Source organism: Protopterus annectens, chromosome 1.part2, assembly GCF_019279795.1.
Source record: "Protopterus annectens isolate FY-2018-M chromosome 1.part2, PAN1.0, whole genome shotgun sequence".
Lineage (NCBI taxonomy): Eukaryota > Metazoa > Chordata > Ceratodontiformes > Protopteridae > Protopterus > Protopterus annectens.
Window position 1 is genome coordinate 1,001,125,330 of NC_056727.1, and position 20,128 is coordinate 1,001,145,457.

A 20,128-nucleotide genomic window follows, 5' to 3' on the forward strand; every position below is an offset into this window, starting at 1 on the left:
AAGACCCCACCCGAGGTACGCCCCTCTAATTAGGTACGTTTGATAAGTAATATAACCTTGAAGTACACTTCATAAGTTATGTGTTAATTTCTGAATACATTAATAACTTCGTTTTTTATCGTCTACCTTCTTAGTTACTGTCAAGCTCCAACCAAAACAAAGTGAAATTAGAATGCACATGAAAAGACACTGCATTTCCACATATTTATCGACTTGATGTATGATAGTCATTGTGGCGATGCAACTTAACTTTTTTCAAGTCAAAGATCACAACAAACTTCAAATTCACACACACGTTTTATATATATATATATATATATATATATATATATATATGCATATACTATTATATATATATGTGTATATATAATATATGCATATACTATTATATATATATATATATATATATGAGTATATATGTATATGTATATATATATATATATATATGTGTATATATATGTATATATATATGTATACACATATATATATATGTATACATATATATATACGTATATATATATATATATACGTATATATATATATATATACGTGTATATATATATATATATATATATACGTATATATATATATATATATACGTGTATATATATATATATATACACGTGTATATATATATATATATATATATATATATATATATATATATATGTATATATATATATATGTGTATATATATGTGTGTGTGTGTGTGTGTATATATATATATAGATATATGTATATATACGTATAGTTTTATATATATATATATATATATATATAAATGTATATACACACACACACGGGGGAGAGTTATCTTGATTTATTCGTGCCCACCATCACTTAAGCTCGGTTCCGAATTGATCACAGATTAGGTTATATAAGTGTATAATGCTGCATAAATAAACCCCAAATTAAGCACGAGTAAACCAAAATAGCCAGTTATTTCAGACATGAAGCATTCCACCTCTCCACTCATTTGCCGAACCGAACTGCAAAAGAATGAAAGAAGGAAGTCATGTATTGGAAGGAGGAGTTTTAAACGCGGAAACGCCTTATGCGAACCGGAAGTAGGAAATGTGAACGCCGCAACTATCTGTAGAAGCTTAGACTTAGAAATGATGATGCAAGAACTTGACTTGGATATATATACTTATTTCAAAATATAACACATTTTCTGTTGTTAATTGAACAGACTTGTTTGCAGCCATACAGAAAACTGAGATTCTTAAGTCTGTCTCTGACCGTTAATTGTAACCCAAGTGCAATTTAGGCACATGTTGGTGGTTCATACAGACTCCACGTACCACAGGAATACATACAGCGCTGTCACTTTTTTGTCTCGGAAAAGGGTGTTAACATTTTAATCGGGAAGAATTGTCGGCATCGCTGTACTCTGAAAAAGCGTTTCTGTACATTCCTTTATATAAATTGCTGGATTTACCATGACTGGGAAATCGGTGAAGGACGTGGACCGGTATCAGACGGTTCTTACCACTCTTCTTATGGAAGAGGAGAATAAATATTGTGCTGATTGTGAGGCTAAAGGTAAGATGAGATTATAGACTATTGTTTATGTATGTGCTGCTGGCTTGGACTCTACATAATGCTGCCAGTGCTTAAATCTTGTCTGGTAAAAACGGGCTTCTGTGGTCTTTGATTCCTCCAGCTTTAACGTTTCTGAGTGTACGCGGGTGAAGTACCGGTGTGGTTACTTTAACCCAGAAGTTGTAGATTGTATTATACATCTTCGTAAAACACATAACCCGATTCTCGTCGCTTGGTGTTGGTGTATGTTACTGCCTTTGGACCCTGGTAGTGATTACCAGGTTTGTTATTTTTTGTAAAGGTTGTAGATAAACCGGTTAGGCGCGAGATGTACAGCCAGAAACGCCGCCCAGTGTGAAATACAGTGTAAAAAAAGTATTACTTTTATATGAGAAGTTATTCTGTTTTATGTTTATAATATTTTTTTTGTAAACTAATGTCTAGCAAGATGATGGATAGCTTGATGTGGGAACAAATCCAAACGGTTGAGAGTTTAAAGGGATCTGAGCTGTCAATGAAATGGCAGGTACAGATGGAATATTTTGATTGGCTAATGATTATTGTCACTCGTGTGAACTAGGTTGCTTGTGTAATAGCAACAGGTCTGAATTGTCTTTGCAGTACGAAAATGACAAAACCTAGCAATGTTTGATGTGCTTGCTGGACAGACAAGTTAGTCCTGAGACATTTTTCCATAACTTTCAACGTTTTACATTCATAATCGAGGACAAATCCAAAAACGATTGGGGACAATCAGGGTGACATTTTAAATTATCTGTATTATGAATTGGAAATGTTGACAGCCTAACAGAAAGTGCATTAACATGCATCATGTGCAGTTAAAGAAGTCTGTAACTCTAATTACTGTCATTTATTTCTAAAGTGTATTCCACCACTCTTCCTCCCAAAGTTGCCAGTTTTAGAAATAATTAGAAGGGAGAGAGAGCAAGATTTGTTGGCCAAATCAGGGATATCTTTGAAAATCGGGGACAAGTGGGGCATATGCCCTTTTCAGCAATGACCCAGCTGACCTGGAAGTACAGTATTACAGTTTTTGTTTTTGTACAAGCCATTCTAAATAGTTTATTGTAATAGTTATTCAGTTCTACAGATCTGAAATGAATCCAGTAGATATACTGGTTGTCTTGTTTTATTTATAATGCAGCAACATTTCCTGAGTCATATTGTCTATGAACTCCCTGCCCCAGGCACAATTAACCCCACTGAACTGACGTGACCATCTTGTTTATTTGATAGATCATAAATAAGAAATCCAATTTATTTAAACTCAAAGCACAATGCAGTAACATCAGGTATGAACAACATAACATTCACATGAAAAAAGGCAGAGTTCAACAGACCACTCACCTGTGAGAAGTCACTTTGCATATCTCTCCAGTCTCGTACTAAAATATAACCGGAATTTCCAGGAGAGTGCCCATCACTGCTCATTCCTAACAAGTCTTGTTAATGACCTCAGAAAAAGGGGAGCATTTCTTTATGACCATAAAACTGGCACAACACAAAAGTTTAACTTATTAGCATAAGTTGTCAATATTACAATCCATTCTGTCAGCACAGGTCCTTTGATGTTGGCAAGAAAAGTCAAAGTTGAGTAGATAGCTGGAATTGGCCACAAAGACCTTTTTAATGTCAGCCTGGTTATATTGAGAAATGAAAAAACGGTTTCATAAGTTCATAGCTAATTAGACTAGCGTTCTTAGTAGGTCATTCTAAGCCTAAGCAATTTCCTATACAAAGGTGAGAATCAAACCCTGTACCTTGTGTCTGTGAGTCAAAGACCTTAACCATTATACCAAGTCCCAGTCTTTTTTGTTTTTTTTGCATATTTAATAGTGATGTATTATTTGTTGAATACATTTCAGTCATTATGATTCAGTGACCAACAACTATTCTGTGTCCCTAACCTATCAAATCTTGCATGTCTGCACTCATACCATGTTGTTTAGACCTGGAGCACCTTACCTGATACCTGTATCAATCGAGTCAATACCCACCCTCCATTCCTTTAAAACAATTCTGAAAGACTTCCTAGACAAAATGTGGGTCTGTTCTTGCTGAGCTATATCCCTAAATATGAACAGGTACCTATCATACCTTGCACCTCCTCACAGTCCCTTCGCTGCCACTTCTGTACTTCAATCAATTTCTCTTCCCTGACTCTCTTTCTACATATGCCATGACCCTGTTTTTTCTCATATTATAATGAAATTCCTGCTTGTATTGTGCAAACTCCCCATTAGTTTTTCTGTAAACTGGCTAAAACTTTCCTAGATGTTAATTGTCGTACAAGTTGTAGCTATTGTTAACCAGTGTTTTCACTTTGTCTACTTTGGTGTAATTATTTAAACTGGAGATGGTTTGTGTTATTTTTGAGGAATGTAAAATTATTGTTCTTAAAAATGTTTTTGTAATACTTTGGAGCTTTTCTGCCCAGGCCTCCACTGAAAATGGGCACCTCCCCAGTCGAACTTTCCTGATAATCAAATGCCAGTAAAGAGTAAGTAAGTTGAAAGCATCCACTTCCAACTCATTCAAATTGAAAGTAACTAGTCCAGCAGCAACCCCCCTCCCCCAAACACAGCTATTATCACTTTTATCATTCCTTGGCATACCCACAAAAATGCACATAATAATAACATAAAATTTCAAAGCTGTAAATGTGCTGTAATACAACAGATACAGATAGCTGGTTAAATACACACAATGCAGAATGCTTTGCCGTTGTTACTCACCAAGATAATGTAAGAGCTTTAAATGTTCTCTTAACCATACCTGCTGTATAACTGGTAAAACACGCTATTTATTTACTGCATTTGTTTACCAGGATAGTCTGAATGGGCAGAAAACTACCACTTTTCAGAGGAGGCCCAGGAAGAAAAAGCTCCAGAAAAATTCCAACATTACATAAAGAACATATGCAAGTAATCACCAAATACACAAATTAAAAAATTAACACAGCATACCATTAATTAATATCCTCATATAATGAGCTACAAAACTTTTTCCAGGGAGAGAAAAAAAAAAAAACTTCAGAAAATACAGTACATAAGGAACATAGTAAACAGAGGTATTCAAGTAATCAACAAATATGCAACATTTCAACAGATTAACCTTAATTATTAGTAACATAATCTAAAGAGTTAGGGAATATATTTGGAAATGGACATGGTAGAAGGAGGGGTGATGAAAAAACACCTTACTTTAGGTAAATTTGCATGCATTGTATGCTTTGTTGCCTATAGCCATTTTTTTCTCACTGGTCTTTTTAATCATTACACTACAAACGCCTGTGCTTCTCTCCATTTTGTTAAAAGTTCAGTACTTTAAATGTGCCATTGCTCAAACTCCTAAACGGTGCTGTGTTTCCAGAAAAAAATGGTAATATGACTTGAGTAATATACCTGGCTAGTGCTCTTTTTGCTATGTGTAAGGGGTTGCACTACTCCCTCTGTAAAGCATATAACACTTTTGCTGCTTTGCCTAAACCAGTATGTTAAAATAATCTAACTTCACAACATAGTTGATGTGGATGGCATTGCCTTTACCTCCCACTTTGCACATTGACTTAAAAGTTATGTTAATTATAACAGACAGGCCCTTAGTAGACAAAAGGGTAATTGAGGGAGTTGCTGGTTGCTTCAGATGCAGCACTACAGGAATGCTGGTTTCAGGGCAGATTTTGGCTGACACTAGAAGCCTGTGATGTACTTGACTAGCTTTCAGTCAACAACACTATATCTTTTTTCTTCATAGATCAAATATTCATATATATTCAAGACATTAAGGATGTCTATAAAAATAAACCTAATTTGTGAGTAAGATGTCAACACGAGACAGGAAAACCAGCTTTTGATTTACAGGGGTGTTTTACAGTTGTAGAGCATCAACTTGAGTAATGATGGGTGGTGTGTGTGTATATGTATGTGTGTGCGTATATATATATATATATATATATATAATTAGTGAAACCCGCGGTGGTGGTGCTGCAGTAGCGTTGTCGCCTCACAGTAAGACACTGTCGGGTTAGATTCTCAGCTAGAGTGTCTTCTGCGTGGAGACATGCATGAATGGGCGTACCTTCGTTTAAGGTTGTGCGTCAGGGCTGGTAACTAGACACGTAAAAATCAACTACCAATCATTAGCGGACCGGAGTTCCGCTGTGGCGACCCCTAACCGGGAAAAGCCAAAAGACGCAACAAACAATATATATATTAGTGAAATAGTGATGTCACTTAAGCTCTGAGTGTTTCCTTCTGGGCCATGTATACACTTCCACTGTGATGTGAACACAGAGGTATTTAGTGTGTGATATGAACATAGACTTCTAGCTGTTGGAGTGTTGCTGTTTTATGCTAGAAAGATAGATAATGCATCTCACATGTTTAACTTTGCAAAATATTTCTCAGTTTGGATGCTCTGTGAGTAATGTGAAGTATGGCTTTTGCCAAGATAAAGCAGTGATGCTGTGGTTGTAGGAACTGGATAAGAAAATTACAAACTTTTATTCTACAATACCTTCATGTTTTCCAGGTATAGCTTAGTGCAGGTAAGCAGTGGATGGTATACTTAGAACTCTGTATTAAGACACCCTTACGGACTTGTTTGTTCATGCCTTTGCTGTCAGAAAATGTGATACATAATAAAGTTGTACCTTAAGCAACCATTTTTTCTTCAAACCTGTCTGTACAAGTAGAAAAGGATAGGATCTAACTTTCATTTGTTAGTAGTGAGAGATGCACCAGGTATAGAAGTGTATTTCTTTACATAAACTCAGAAGGCTTTGAGGTGTGTTCTCTTCTAGTGAACTATGTATCCATTTGTAGGTGCTTGGAACTGTTATTTCTAAAATTACAAACCAGTGGTGCAGGCATGAAAGTGATGGCAGCAGAAACTGACAAGGAATTTGTATAGTGTTATTTCCTGGTTTGGCTTTCTTTTGTAAGATGATCTGCATATGTAATGTGTTCAGTGATTTCTGTTGATATGGTATTATTCTATTACTGACACGGTAGCCACAAAGCAGCTTGTTTACCTCAGCTTTACTTGAAATGTTTGGTAGTTGTCAGGACCCTGTGTGACCACCCTTATGACTGACAGTATATGGCAGGGGCTGGTTTATAGAACCCTTGTCTATTTTTATTGAAAATAAATTGTGGCCAGTCTTGGGCAAGATCCCCACCTGATTTTGTATCAGAGTTTCTTGGTCACTTTGGAGGTACAGACGTTATTACTGTGATCCCTAATGATTTGGGGGTTGAAGAGGTGAGGCTGTTTTTAACTCGCAACAGTGACTTCAGTCATGACTTGGGTTTACTGTCATACAGCTGACAGTTGAAATAAATCCATACCTTAAATGTCGACTATAAACTTCGACTCAGTCGAGAAGGTCAGAGTGTTGCAAACACACTTCCTGTTGTGAATTTGACATCTGTAGATTGCAGTCCGATACTGCACATCACCTGACATGACGGCCCCCATGGGGTTTTGTGCCCCCTCCACACCCCCTGCAAATTAAATATTCCAACTCAGAGATCAAAGTACGGTGGGGAAAAGGGTAAATTTCACGATCCCCACTGTACCACAATCTCTAGTTACAAGATCGAACTTGTATGCGAGAATGCACTGTGCATTCGCTGAACTGGGACTTGCACAAAAGAAGGTTCGGCAACACGGGATTCAGCCAACTTTAATTCGACATTCTGTGGTCGCCGAACCTTCATTCAAAATCGTGAAAGTAAGCCCATGACTTGATTGCTATGGTTTGTGCTTTGCTCGAAAATAATGTTTTTATATTTGAGAATGTGTTTTTTTCTTCAAAAACTGGATGTAGCCATGAGAATGGTGTGTGCAAATAGCTATGTGAATATGGTCATGGCTAATTGGGAGGCTGAATATATGTTTGGAGCTGATGCATTTTCCTCTCATGTAAAATATTATGGTCGCTTTGTGGATGACTTTTTTTTGTTCTGGAATGGCACAGTAGAAGTCCTGGACAAGTTAATTATGTTTCTGAACAACAGCACACAGTTTCTGAAGTTACTTTTAGCTACTCACTGGACACCATTGATTTTTTTTTTGGATGTCCAAGTGTATCAAGGTAATGATGGTCAGCTTAATACTTGTCTTTTCAGGAAAGAATGCTGAAGGAATAGTATCCTGCATCGCACTAGCATACACCCTGGGCTTGTTTTCAGAAATGTCCTAAAGGGGCAGTATATGATAGCCTCATGCCTTCATACTGAGAATAAGGAGGCCGTGAGTGTAATGGAGACTATGATGAGTGGTTTCTTTAAGAAGGGGATATGGTACTTTTGAAACCCATGTATGGTGTATTGAGGCTCATGGTCTTAGGAGGACCAGGGCAAGACCTTTTTCTGTAGTAGAAACCCCGATAAATATGATCTCTTGCCTCAACATTCAGCACATCAGCAGCTTGTTCCAGGCCTATAATTAATCTGACATACTCTGACATATTAATCTTGTTTGTCAGGTTATCAAGAAAAATTGGTCGATTCTGAAAGCCGATGAAAATATAAGAACAGCCTAACTTTTTTATTTCACGAATGCCCTCTCTCTGAAAAGGTAACTTTGTTATTGCCCCAGATCTACAGTGCAGGTGGATATGTCACAAAGAGTTGGAACTTTTCCTTGTATGATGTGCAGTGCATGCAGTGCATGCAGTAAGTGCTATTTCCTCTGAATTTTTTTTTTTTTGGTCATCCTGTGACTGGCATAGGTTTTTACTCAGATTGTATGCTGACTGTAAGAGCACACATTTAGTGTACTTAGCTGTCTGTAATGTCTGTGCTCGTTTTTATGTAGGTAAGACTAATTGCTTCTTGAAAGATCGTATCTTGGAGCATCTCAGTGACATATGAAATGTTAATATCAGTAGTGCAGTAGCTAAACACGTTGCTATTTTCTTTGCTCATTCTTTTAAATGTTTTGGTTTTGCAACTGGTTAATAATGGCCTGAGGGGAAGAGATCTTAAAAATAAAACTGAGCTTGCTGAAACAAGATATATTGTTACATTACAAGCAGACAGGGACTGTGGTCTTAACTATATGGTTCCTTTAAAATCAATTTCAGAAGCTAGGAAATTGATGTACTGATTTTAATTGTCTTTTAATTGTGTCTTTTTTTTGGATATCTTAATTGACTTTTAACTGCTATGTTTGTAACCTTTGAGAGTATTTGCCAGCCTGAAAGTGTTTATCAATAAACTATTGTATGCCAGACAGTTTTGTTAGTTAGTTCTTCTGCTTTTCTTGTGATATTTTCTTTGTTGTATTGAACCAACTTTTAGCCACAGTTTATATTTTATTCTGTTTTAGTGTCTAAAATGTCCCATATTTTCAAGTTTCCCTCCTATTAAGCAGGATACTTTTCAGCAGCTTGACAAACAGAAGTCCCAGCTGAACAAAAACTAGGCCACCAAAAGGAAGCAAGGTTGCCACCTTTTAACAAGGCCAATGTGGGACACGGGGATGTGGCCAATAGGACAGGGTGTGTGACCAATGTGACACTGGACACACCCCCACCACAACATCACCAGAAGTATTAAAGGAGATGCAGTATTACAGTTAATGATACAACATTGTGACACTACAGCATACTGAAAACTCAAGCCATTTAAATGAAGTGAACTATTACTGCAAAAACACACATTACTCACAGTTGTAACAGTAAATAAACTTTAAAGGAATAAAAAACACACTACTCCTTAAACAGACACTTGCTTATTTAAAAAGTTAAAAAAATCATAAACCAACCATGACTATTCAGAAAGAAAACTTAAACAATCTACATACCACATACAAGCCAAGTATAAAATTAAGACTTTTTTATTGTCAATTAAAGCTAAAGCAAAGAAAAAACACAAAACTACATACTGTACCCTAGTACTACATACTACACACTAGCAAATTAACGCTAAACAAAGAAAAACACAAAATTACAAACTGCACACTAGTACACTAAATCACTTTTTTTTTTTAAAGTGTATTTTGAATTTGATATTATGGCTTGAAGAAGGGCCCGATTTGAAACAATATTTGAGTAAAAGTCACAACATTTCATCTGGTAATTTACAGTCATCATTAATTCGTCTTTTAAGAAGTTCACACTACATCTGTTTCGCACATCTGTCCATTTACCTTTCACCAAAGAAAAAAACTCTTTCTGCAATTGCGTTTGAGGTCGGTATAGATAAAACCCTAGCGATTACCGTATATAGTGTAGTCAGTTCAAGCCCTTCTTTGAAAAGCTTCAGCCACTTCTCTCCTGGGGTCACGCTTGTGTTACATAACTGTTCGAGAAAGGGCCTAATTGCCAAGTAGTCCCTAAAAATATAGTCATCTACATCCTGCAGACTCAGGGCAGTGGTCACATTAAGTAAGTCACTGAAAGCAAAGGGCTCATTTAGAGATAATTTAGATAGTGTAAACAAGTAGTTGCTTTCAGTATAATCAAACCACTGTTCCAGGTATTTCACTGCTGTCTCCAAGAACACAGTGAAGTCTCTTTTCAGTTTCTTAGCAGAAGTGCTATCTAATGTGCTCATAAGTGCTCTGTTTCCCTCCAAAGAAAGCACCTTTAGCTCTTACCTGCAGTTTTTGCTTCAGAGAGACCATTACACAAAAAGTTTCCATGGCAGTAAGTGCTGATTTTTCTAATGTACTTATATGTTCATTAAAATCAACAAGAACAGCACAGAGAAAAAGTGCAAATAGTACTGTGGCAGCGTAGGCAATTCATTCTCACCATGTTTATTAGCTGAAAAGTACTGCCATATCTGCCGGGGGGTCTCCTCTTCTCCCTAGGAGAGGAAATAGGACTGGAGCACTGGGAGATTTTTCACTACTCTTTCAATGGCTGGGAGTAGTACCAGCCACCGTGTTGGCACATGTCTTAACAGACTCTCAAATTCCATGCCACAAAACTCAAAGAAATCTTTCAAGTCTCTGGTCCTTGTGGCAGAACCTTAGAAGTGGTTGAAAAGTTTCATTACAAATACTTCCACATCGTACAGTAGTTGTGCTGCAGCTTTTTTGGCTGCATTGTGAATGAAGTGGGCAACACAGTTAGCCTTCTGGAGTGATGGGCACTTTTCTTTTAATCTGGTATACACACCAGATTTCTTCCCATAGTTCACACTGGCATTATCAGCCCCATAAGCTGAAATGCTGTTCCAGGGCAAGGAGTGCCTTTCCATAATGTTGGAAATTTGCTGTGAAATAGCCTGTGCAGATTCATCAGGGTCTTCATAGACGTCCAAAAGGCCATTCACCACCCCTTCTTCTTTAGAAAAAAATACCTCACAGCAAGTGGAAATAATTTTATGTTCCCCTTGTTGGAAGCATCTGATGAAATTGCAAATGAAGTGCCTGGTTTTTGAAGGCCATGCAGGAGGCATTCCAATGACTGCCGTCCCAAAACATTTTCGACTATGGCTTCAGCCTTGGTTCTTCCACAAGATAGTTTCTTTGCAGTGTCCAAGTCACTGTACAACTGGCTGGCCAACTTTACTGCACAGTCCAAGCTGCTATAGGAGATATTGTGCTTAACAGCATGGAACACCTCAGAGGCTTCTGCTGCAATGATCCTAAGTTCTGGTCCCTCAAGGTTTGCATTCCTTGCCCACTTTGTCATCAGGTGAGTGGATTTAGCTTGAAGAATAGCAGTCTTATGTTGTTCAGTTGCCTCATGTCGTGCGACATCGGTTCTTCCACCGTGGGTCACTAGAAATTCTCTCTTGCAGTACCTGCAGAACGCTTTGACATCACTGCATCTCTCGATCCAGTCGAATTCTGTTTTCCAAACATCCTGCCACTTGCACATTCTCTTGCTGCTGGTTGACTGTGATGAAGCTGCTGCTCTCTTCATGCTTGAAACTGTACTTACCTGATATGCAACATAGTTACCAAAACTGTGTTAGTAGGGTGCAGTAACATACTGCTGCCTGATATGCAACATATTTACCAAAACTGTGTTAGTAGGGTGCAGTAACATACTGCTGCCTGATATGCAACATATTTACCAAAACTGTGTTAGTGGGTGCAGTAACATACTGCTGCCTGATATGCAACATATTTACCAAAACTGTGTTAGTGGGTGCAGTAACATATTTCTGCCTGATATGTAACATAGTTACCAAAACTGTGTTAGTGGGTGCAGTAACATACTGCTGCCTGATATGCAACATATTTACCAAAACTGTGTTAGTGTACGTAGTAACTTACTGCTGCCTGATATGCAACATATTTACCAAAACTGTGTTAGTAGGGTGCAGTAACATACTGCTGCCTGATATGCAACATGTTTACCAAAACTGTGTTAGTAGGGTGCAGTAACATACTGCTGCCTGATATGCAACACATTTACCGACACTGTGTTAGTAGGGTGCAGTAACATACTGCTGCCTGATATGCAACACATTTACCAAGACTGTGTTAGTGGGTGCAGTAACATACTGCTGCCTGATATGCAACACATTTACCAACACTGTGTTAGTAGGGTGCAGTAACATACTGCTGCCTGAAATACAACATATTTACCAAAACTGTGTTAGTGGGTGCAGTAACATACTGCTGCCTGATATGCAACATATTTACCAAAACTGTGTTAGTGGGTGCAGTAACATACTGCTGCCTGATATGCAACATAGTTACCAAAACTGTGTTAGTGGGTGCAGTAACATACTTCTGCCTGATATGTAACATAGTTACCAAAACTGTGTTAGTAGGGTGCAGTAACATACTGCTGCCTGATATACAACATAGTTACCAAAACTGTGTTAGTAGGGTGCAGTAACATACTGCTGCCTGATATACAACATATTTACCAAAACTGTTAGTAAGGTGCAGTAACATACTGCTGCCTGATATGCAACATAGTTACCAAACCTGTGTTAGTAGGGTGCAGTAACATACTGCTGCCTGATATGCAACATAGTTACCAAAACTGTGTTCGGGTGCAGTAACATACTGGTGTACAGCACAAATGAACTGGCTCAAAAAACATTGGCATGCAAAAGAACTGGCTCAAAAAACATTGGCACGCAAAAGAACTGGCTCGAAAAACATTAGCATGCAAAAGAACTGGTTGAAAAACATTGGCACTCAAAAAAACTGGCTTGAAAAACCTTGGCATGCGAAAGAACTGAGGAATGGAGCAGAAAAGAGTTATTACAAACAGTTTGAAAAAGGTCAAATAGTAAATGAGGTAATGTAGGGGGCATTTTGTCCATTGAAAACTAACATTAACGCATCTTGTAGAAAATGAAATGCAGTATTTGTTCATAGGTTCATACTAGGCTATCTGCCCTAGGGCTTTTATAAGCCTAGCCAGAGTGTGTTTGGCTTTCGCCACCCATTTTAAATTAATTTTGCTATGCCCTTTTTCGAGGTTAGTATACTGTGCCTTTGTCTAACGGTGACACAGAAGTGATACCCGGGGTAAACCTACGATCTCCCATCCACTCATCAAGATTCCTCTTGAAGAGAGTCAATGAGGGACTCTGCCTAACCTGGACTGGCATTTTATTCCAGAGTGAAGGGAGCCTCTGGGTTATGAATCTGTCCCTCCAGCATGTCCTATTTATTTCAGTGCTGAGGTTCAAGTCTCTCGAGCGCGTAGCTCGATGGGATTTGGATTTTCTGAGGTGCATCATGTCCATTAATTCCGGGTTGGACATGGCTTTATACATCAGGCACAGATCGCCTCTGAGCAGGCGGTATGCCACTGAGTAGAGCTGGAGTTTCTTTAACCGGGCAGCATATGGCATCTGTTTGAGCCCTTTGATCCTCTTGGTGAGGTACTTTTGGGGTCTTTCCAGTTGCTGCAGGTGTCTGGTAAGGTACATCCCAAAAGGGGCATTGTACTCAATTATGGGCCTGATGAGGGATGAGTAAAGAGGCACGATGACCTCCCCTGATCTAGATGTGAATCCCTTCATGATTAGGTGGGCTATATAAAATGTTTTTCTAACCACTTTGGCCACGTGGTTGTCAAATGAGAGATTGCTATCAACTTGGGTCCCCAGGTCCCTAATTACTTCTTCTGTACTTAATGGATTACCACCTATGTGGTAATTTGTGGGCACTTTGTTTTTGCCAAAGGGGATGACTAAACACTTTTTGGCATTTAGCTTGAGGCCATGGCTCTGGCACCAGTTGTCTGTTTCTATGAGGCCCTTTTGGAGGATGCTTGTGTCGGCTGGAGAGTCGATTATGGCGCCCAGTTTGCAGTCATCTGCGAACTTGGTCAGCCACAGTCCTTCCATGTTGACCTGTACCTCCGAGAAATATATACCGAACAAGAGAGGTCCCAGGACTGAGCCTTGTGGGACGCCACTTGTAACTGGTTTGGAGTCTGACATGGCTCCAGCAATTCTAACCATATGGGTTCTGTCCTTGAGCCAGTTTGCAACCCATCTAGTTACATAGGGGTTTATATTTAAGCTGGTGAGCTTATCTATAATGCCAGAGTGGGGTATTGTATCGAAGGCTTTTGCGAGGTCCAGGTAGGCTGTGCGGACCACCTTCCCCTCGTCAATGGCCTTGGTGACTGTTTCAAAGAAATCAACCAGGTTTAAGAGGCAGGATCTGCCCTTAAAGCCGAACTGGGTAGGATCCAGTGTCTGTAGGTCCCCAATATCTTTATTTATGAGGTCCATGATGATCCTTTCCATAGCTTTGCAGCCCAAGCTAGTCAGGCTTATGGGGACGATAGTTTCCAGGATCCGTTGAGGCACCACCTTTGTGGAGAGGGACCACTGTTGCTGTACGCCACTCTTTGGGTACATATCCTGTAGTAAGGCTGAGATTGAACAGTAGTTTTATGTTTGGGTTTAGCTCTTCTTGGAGTTCATGTAGGACGCAGCCCGGGACACCGTCTGGTCCCATTGATGCTGTGTTTTTTGCTTTGGAGAGGGCAGCTCTTACCTGAGCATCTGAGATGTCAGGGGGGGGCAGCACTGTTCTGGGATAGATATTTGCCCTTTTGGGGGGAGGGGGGGTGTTTGCGCTGAACCTGTCAGCTAGGATGTTGGCAATGTCTGTGGGGTTCGGTGTATTTTTTGTCATTTTGGACTAATTCTGAGCATATCTGGGAATTCCCACCCAGGTTCCTAACATAACTAAAGAAAGCCTTGTGATTATCCTTAGTATCCTGTGCAATTTTTCTCTCGAAGCTGGCCTTAGACGGTTTTATGAGTGCCCGTAGTTTTTTGCTAATACTGATCAGAGATGTCTTCCCTTTTTGGGTTTTTGCTGTATCATGTAGTAGCTTCCTCCTTCTATTGTATAGTTTGTTTATGGCTGGGGTCACAAACCGGTTTCGGCATATCCATGCCTTCTTCAGTGTGAATAAATGGACATACTTGGTAATTTGTGACATACATATTTAAAGACAACCTCGACCAATAGGAACATAGTTTGTTCCAATAACTTCATAAATATTCATGAACCCATTGAAAATGTAAGATCCAACTATATTAATGATATAATAATATATGTAAAGGATCCCAAACAGGTTACAACCACTAGATAATAACCTAATGATACATATTAGAAATCTTAATATACCAATCAAACAATAATCAGCAAAAAATTGAAAAAATAGAAAAAATATATATCAGTATATGTATACTTGATTATATGCCCTAATAATCATATACAAAATGACATGATACTATTATAAATACTTAGGGTAGAAATTGATGAAAACAGAAATAATAAAAAATAATAAATAATATTGATGAACCTTGAGAAAAAGTATGTAAACCCCAGGTTCCAAACACAACAAAATATGTTGCATATATTCCACATCATATGATCACTTATAAATGGTCATTCAAGCCCGGAGAAAATAGTGCACCCAGTGTAATAATCCAATATCTTTCTTTATGATTTAATATGCTATGCCACCCTTGGGTATTGCTTCTGTCACCTAATATTCTATCGATTATCATAAAAGAGAACTCAGCATTGCTATGTTTTAACACATGTCGATACAATGCATTGGTTTCCTTTTTGGTCTTAATATCACTGCGATGTTCATTAATACGGGTTCTAAGTGGTCTGGAAGTCTGGCAGTTGTAACATTGCCTCAAGATTCCCAGATTCACCAGCTGGACCGGAGAGGAGATTGACAACTGACCTTTAGACAATTTCAGTAAGAAGCGGTTTAAATATGCAGGCACTATAAGCCTCTAACCAGAAATTCCCAGCTAGAAGGGCAGAGTCCAGCCTCTCCTCCCACAAGAGTGCAGACCACGAACCCTTTTAATGTAAAATAACTGGCCTGAAGCCCAAGTGCTTAAAACTGAATTAATACACTTTTAGAATAACAGACACTGAGCCCTCAATCAGCAGTTCCCAACTTAGAAGGATGTAAGCTACCTGTCCTGCCACTACAGTGCAGACCACAAACCTTCCTAATGTAAAACAACTGGTCTGAAGCCCAAATGCTTAAAATAAAAGGCTTAGAATGAGTTATACCAAGCAGTAATAAATACAATTGAGTACTTTTAAGATGAAGCAAAAGCAAAATAAAGTAGGAAGAAACACAAATACGTGGTGATCTAGCCAATATGCTAGCTAAGGCCGAATTGAACTGGATATTGAAAATGAGGGCACATGTATACCCAGGCTTGAATAACTCTATTACTATTAAGCCTGTACTGTAAGTATCAATACATCTGATAGCATACTTTGATGGCTTCCCGTCAACTATGATGAGTTGGGGGTTAGGATTTTGCCTCCTTGCCACTTTTGTGAGTTGCCTTATATATCTGCCAATGTTTGTATAGAACAGTGGGCCTTGGTGTGGTCACTTTGTAAGCCTTGAGAGGTAGTTGTGTTGTGTTAGGAAATCAAGGTATTTTGATTTTATGGTTTCTATAATGTATTTTACTTTAGATTGATTGTTGGCTTTATATTGCTCTTCATTTGATCTCGTCTTGGAGATTTCAAATGATATGTTTCAGTAAGAGCTTATTGTAATATAGCTTTTAATAGGGCTCACACCAGTTCTTATGTTCCATTTTGTTTACGTTCACTAAGTGAATGTTGTTTAATATTTGGAGGTGTTGTGATTATGTAACTGTTGGTCATGTCTGTGTTGTGTATATTTTTAATGGTATTAATGGATAGGAGTTCATTGTGACATGGTTTCCGACAGAGTTAACATCAGCTCACCCTTTCCATCTTGCCCTATGATTGTCAAGGGAATGCAGCCCTATATATGGATGTTTTAGAATAGCACAGCATTTGGTTTATGCATTCCGATATGTAGGTGTGCATATAGCTGTTGTTAGTGGGTTTACGTTTGTATTCCGTTTAGATGCCATAAGGTGTTTTGTGTGAAGTCCGTATTGGGTACTTTTCATAGATATCTCCACAGGTAAAAATTTTTTTATAGCTGGTTTTTGATGGCTATGGGAAATTTGATTTGTTTTAGAGTTGAATTATTGAGTTGCACATAATTGCCTTTGCTTGGTCATTTTGGTTGAGAAAGTGTTCGGTTTACTTCCGGAAGTGACATATGACTTAGTAATGTGTACTTATGCGATGCCTGTTTAGTTGTTTTGGTACCATATATATATTTTATATTTTTTATTTTTTATTTTTTATTTAATGGTTCCCTATGGGAAAAGAGATCATACCATTAATGGAGTCAATGCTTTGGGTATCTGCCATTGGCAGTAGAGCATATGTCTGTAACACAGGCGTCGCATTCATATGTTTTGTTGTATATACAAAAAACTTCTCTTATATGTATAGAGAATATATGTGTACTTCTGGGTATGATATATGAGGTGATAGTATGGTCTACATTTTAGGATGTCGCAGTTCGGTATTGAGAGCTGCTTGATTTGAGATCAGATATGTACAGGTTTTACTGCTTGGGACTGTTTTGCGGCAGCTTACTCTTTGAAGTTCATGCAGATAGGGGTTGGAGGAACGTTACCACCGTGGGGGTTGTGTTTAGATGGGATGGGTCATGCGTCATACGTCAGTACGCGTATTGTAGTGTTTCCTTTGCATAATTCGCTTCTATGATGTATCTTCATTTATACGTATCTGTACCATTCAGGAGGAATGTATTTTACAGAACGTTTTGGATTGTACAGATTGACTGCAGGTGCACGAGATAGTGAGTTAGAACATGGCTAGAGATAGTGACTGCAAGTTTTGCACTTTTAATAACTGTCCGACATTTTTAACTTAATCTTTGACCACGAGCCTGTCTGATGGCAATATGCCTATTTGATAAGACATAGCCAGCGGCTTTAATCAAGAAGGTTTCTTTTTGTAGGAACAAAGTGGTTTAGCGTTGTCACTTATTTATCCATAGCTAGATTAATTCACTTATGTAGAAGATGAAAATGGAATTGCTATTGATGTTTAGCATGATCGATGATTTCTGTCATTATTTTGTCAGTATATAAAGAATTTTAATACTGTGTAAGATGTGGTTTTGTATGAATATTCTTTCCATATTGCTTACTGACAATGTTTTGAATAGCATGCTGACTATGTGCAAGATCTATGCAGCCGGATTGACATCAGTTGTAATGCCCAAGTGTGTTTTGTTTACATTTAGGAGGCAGTCTTTTGCTGCAGTTGTCATTTTCCTTTAAATTCTGGTTAACAGATGAGGTAGATTGAATGATTGTTTAGTTAATTGTTAAATTTTCCTGCCTATTTGTGTTTAAAAGTTGGAGAGTTTTACATAGTTTTTATGTCTGAGGAAGCGTAGGTGAACCTACACGAAAGCGCTTACTATCTTTTATGGATTATACACGTTTTAAACTTTGGAGAAGCTGCAAGTGTGTTCTTTTTTAAAGTGAACTTTGGTCAACTGTGCCTTGAGCTTTGGAGACTCTGCAAGTGTGTTCTCTTTTTTAAGTGAACTTTGGTTAACTGTGTCTTGAGCTTTGGAGAAGCTGCCAGTGTGTCTGTTTGAACATTTTTTGCTACGAAATATACTACGTGGTTAGACCACCGTATTTTGCTACCAGTTCATTTGTTCTTCTTTTTTACGGTGTGTCTATTTAGTATTGGGGCTGTTTCCTGTATTGTGTTAAACACAAATACAGTAAAAGCAGATAACATTTTGAGTGAGCAAATGAGATTGGCCCAGGAGTTACAGGACAGAAACAAGTGCAAATGCAGGCCTTCAAATCAGAAAGTTGAGAGAGATGGAAGACCGCCCAAACGGCCAATAACTACAAATTCTGGGCCAGAACCACTCCTTATGTGGTAGACAGGTTACCTAGTGCTTACCACTCCCACTGATAAGCTAGAAGGCTTCCTTCCAACACAGAAAGGCTTGGGGGCTCAGAAGCTTACAAATAGTCCTGGATACAGCAAATCTGTATCTGGAACACTAATTACAGGAAAGGTAGGAAACAGGCTTACAATTTTTTTTTTCAGAAAAGTAGCAAAAACAGAATGCGGTAAAGAGATGGGACTGGGGGAGTGTCCTAGATCAAATCTACAGTGGAGCGGGCACTGCAAAAGCCACCAAATTTAAACTACAACCAAGAACAGGGAGGAGGGGTGGAGAAAAGTTTCAACAGAGATGTGAGGAATCAGAGTGCAAATTATAAAACCAAAAAAATATATACTGATCTCTGTATATTTGCAGTACAGCAAGACAACCGATATCTAAGCAACAATTTAGCTCTATAATACAGAAAAATATACTCAGCTCTATTTATTTGCAGATAGTCTTGTAAGGCTGTCTCTCAACACGCAGGTTTCACTTTTTAAATGCAGACTGCTGCTATTAACAGTTCAAATTAAGGGAACCTTGAGTTAACAACACACAAGCAATAGAAACCAAAATGAGGAGGAGGGGGGGGGGGCAGTTTCAACAGAGATGTGAGGAATCAGAGTGCAAATTATAAAACCAAAAAAATATATATACTGATCTCTGTATATTTGCAGAACAGCAAGACAACAGATATCTAAGCAACAGTTTAGCTCTATAATACAGAATAATACAGAAAAATATACTCAGCTCTATATATTTGCAGATAGTCTTGTAAGGCTCTCTGTCAACACACAGGTTCCACTTTAAATGCAGACTGCTGCTATTATATAATCATACACACACACACACACACTTTTTTTCCCCAGAAAAGATGGGAGGCAAGGGAAATAAGAGAAAACTACCAATGATCGTAGAAAGAGAGTACTTGAGAAGTACAAAGGTAGCTGAAACAAAGTTTAAGTAAAAGATGCTAATCAGGAAGAGTAATACAGGAGGGGGGGAAAGAGGCAGTTAAACTGTAAAAAGAAGATCGAGACTCGTGCAAGACCAACAAGGAAACACTTGAAAAATGCACTACAACACTCGAGAGTTTGCAATCCACATTTGTGCCTACTAGCAACAAACGAGATCTGAGGTACATTAAGTTGGTGGGGCATTATGGGTAAAGGGAGGAGCTCGAGAGTTCTGGGATCCTATGCTCTAGAAGAAGTGGCTGAGTTCTGATAAGAGTCTCAGATCCAAACCACATCAGTTACTGAATGAATGCAAGCAACA

The 20,128-nt window shown here is 38.3% G+C and overlaps 1 protein-coding gene across 2 annotated transcripts in view; it reads left to right on the forward strand.

Moving 5' to 3' along the window:
• The first annotated feature begins 1,080 nt into the window (after window positions 1-1,080).
• The window catches only part of SMAP2 (small ArfGAP2), a 976,618-nt gene continuing 957,570 nt past the window's right edge, over window positions 1,081-20,128 (forward strand). For both annotated transcript variants that reach the window (XM_044059966.1, XM_044059967.1), the window contains exon 1: window positions 1,081-1,545. In XM_044059966.1, the coding sequence (XP_043915901.1) occupies window positions 1,443-1,545 (103 nt within the window). In that variant the 5' untranslated portion in view covers window positions 1,081-1,442. The remainder of the gene's footprint in view (window positions 1,546-20,128) is intronic.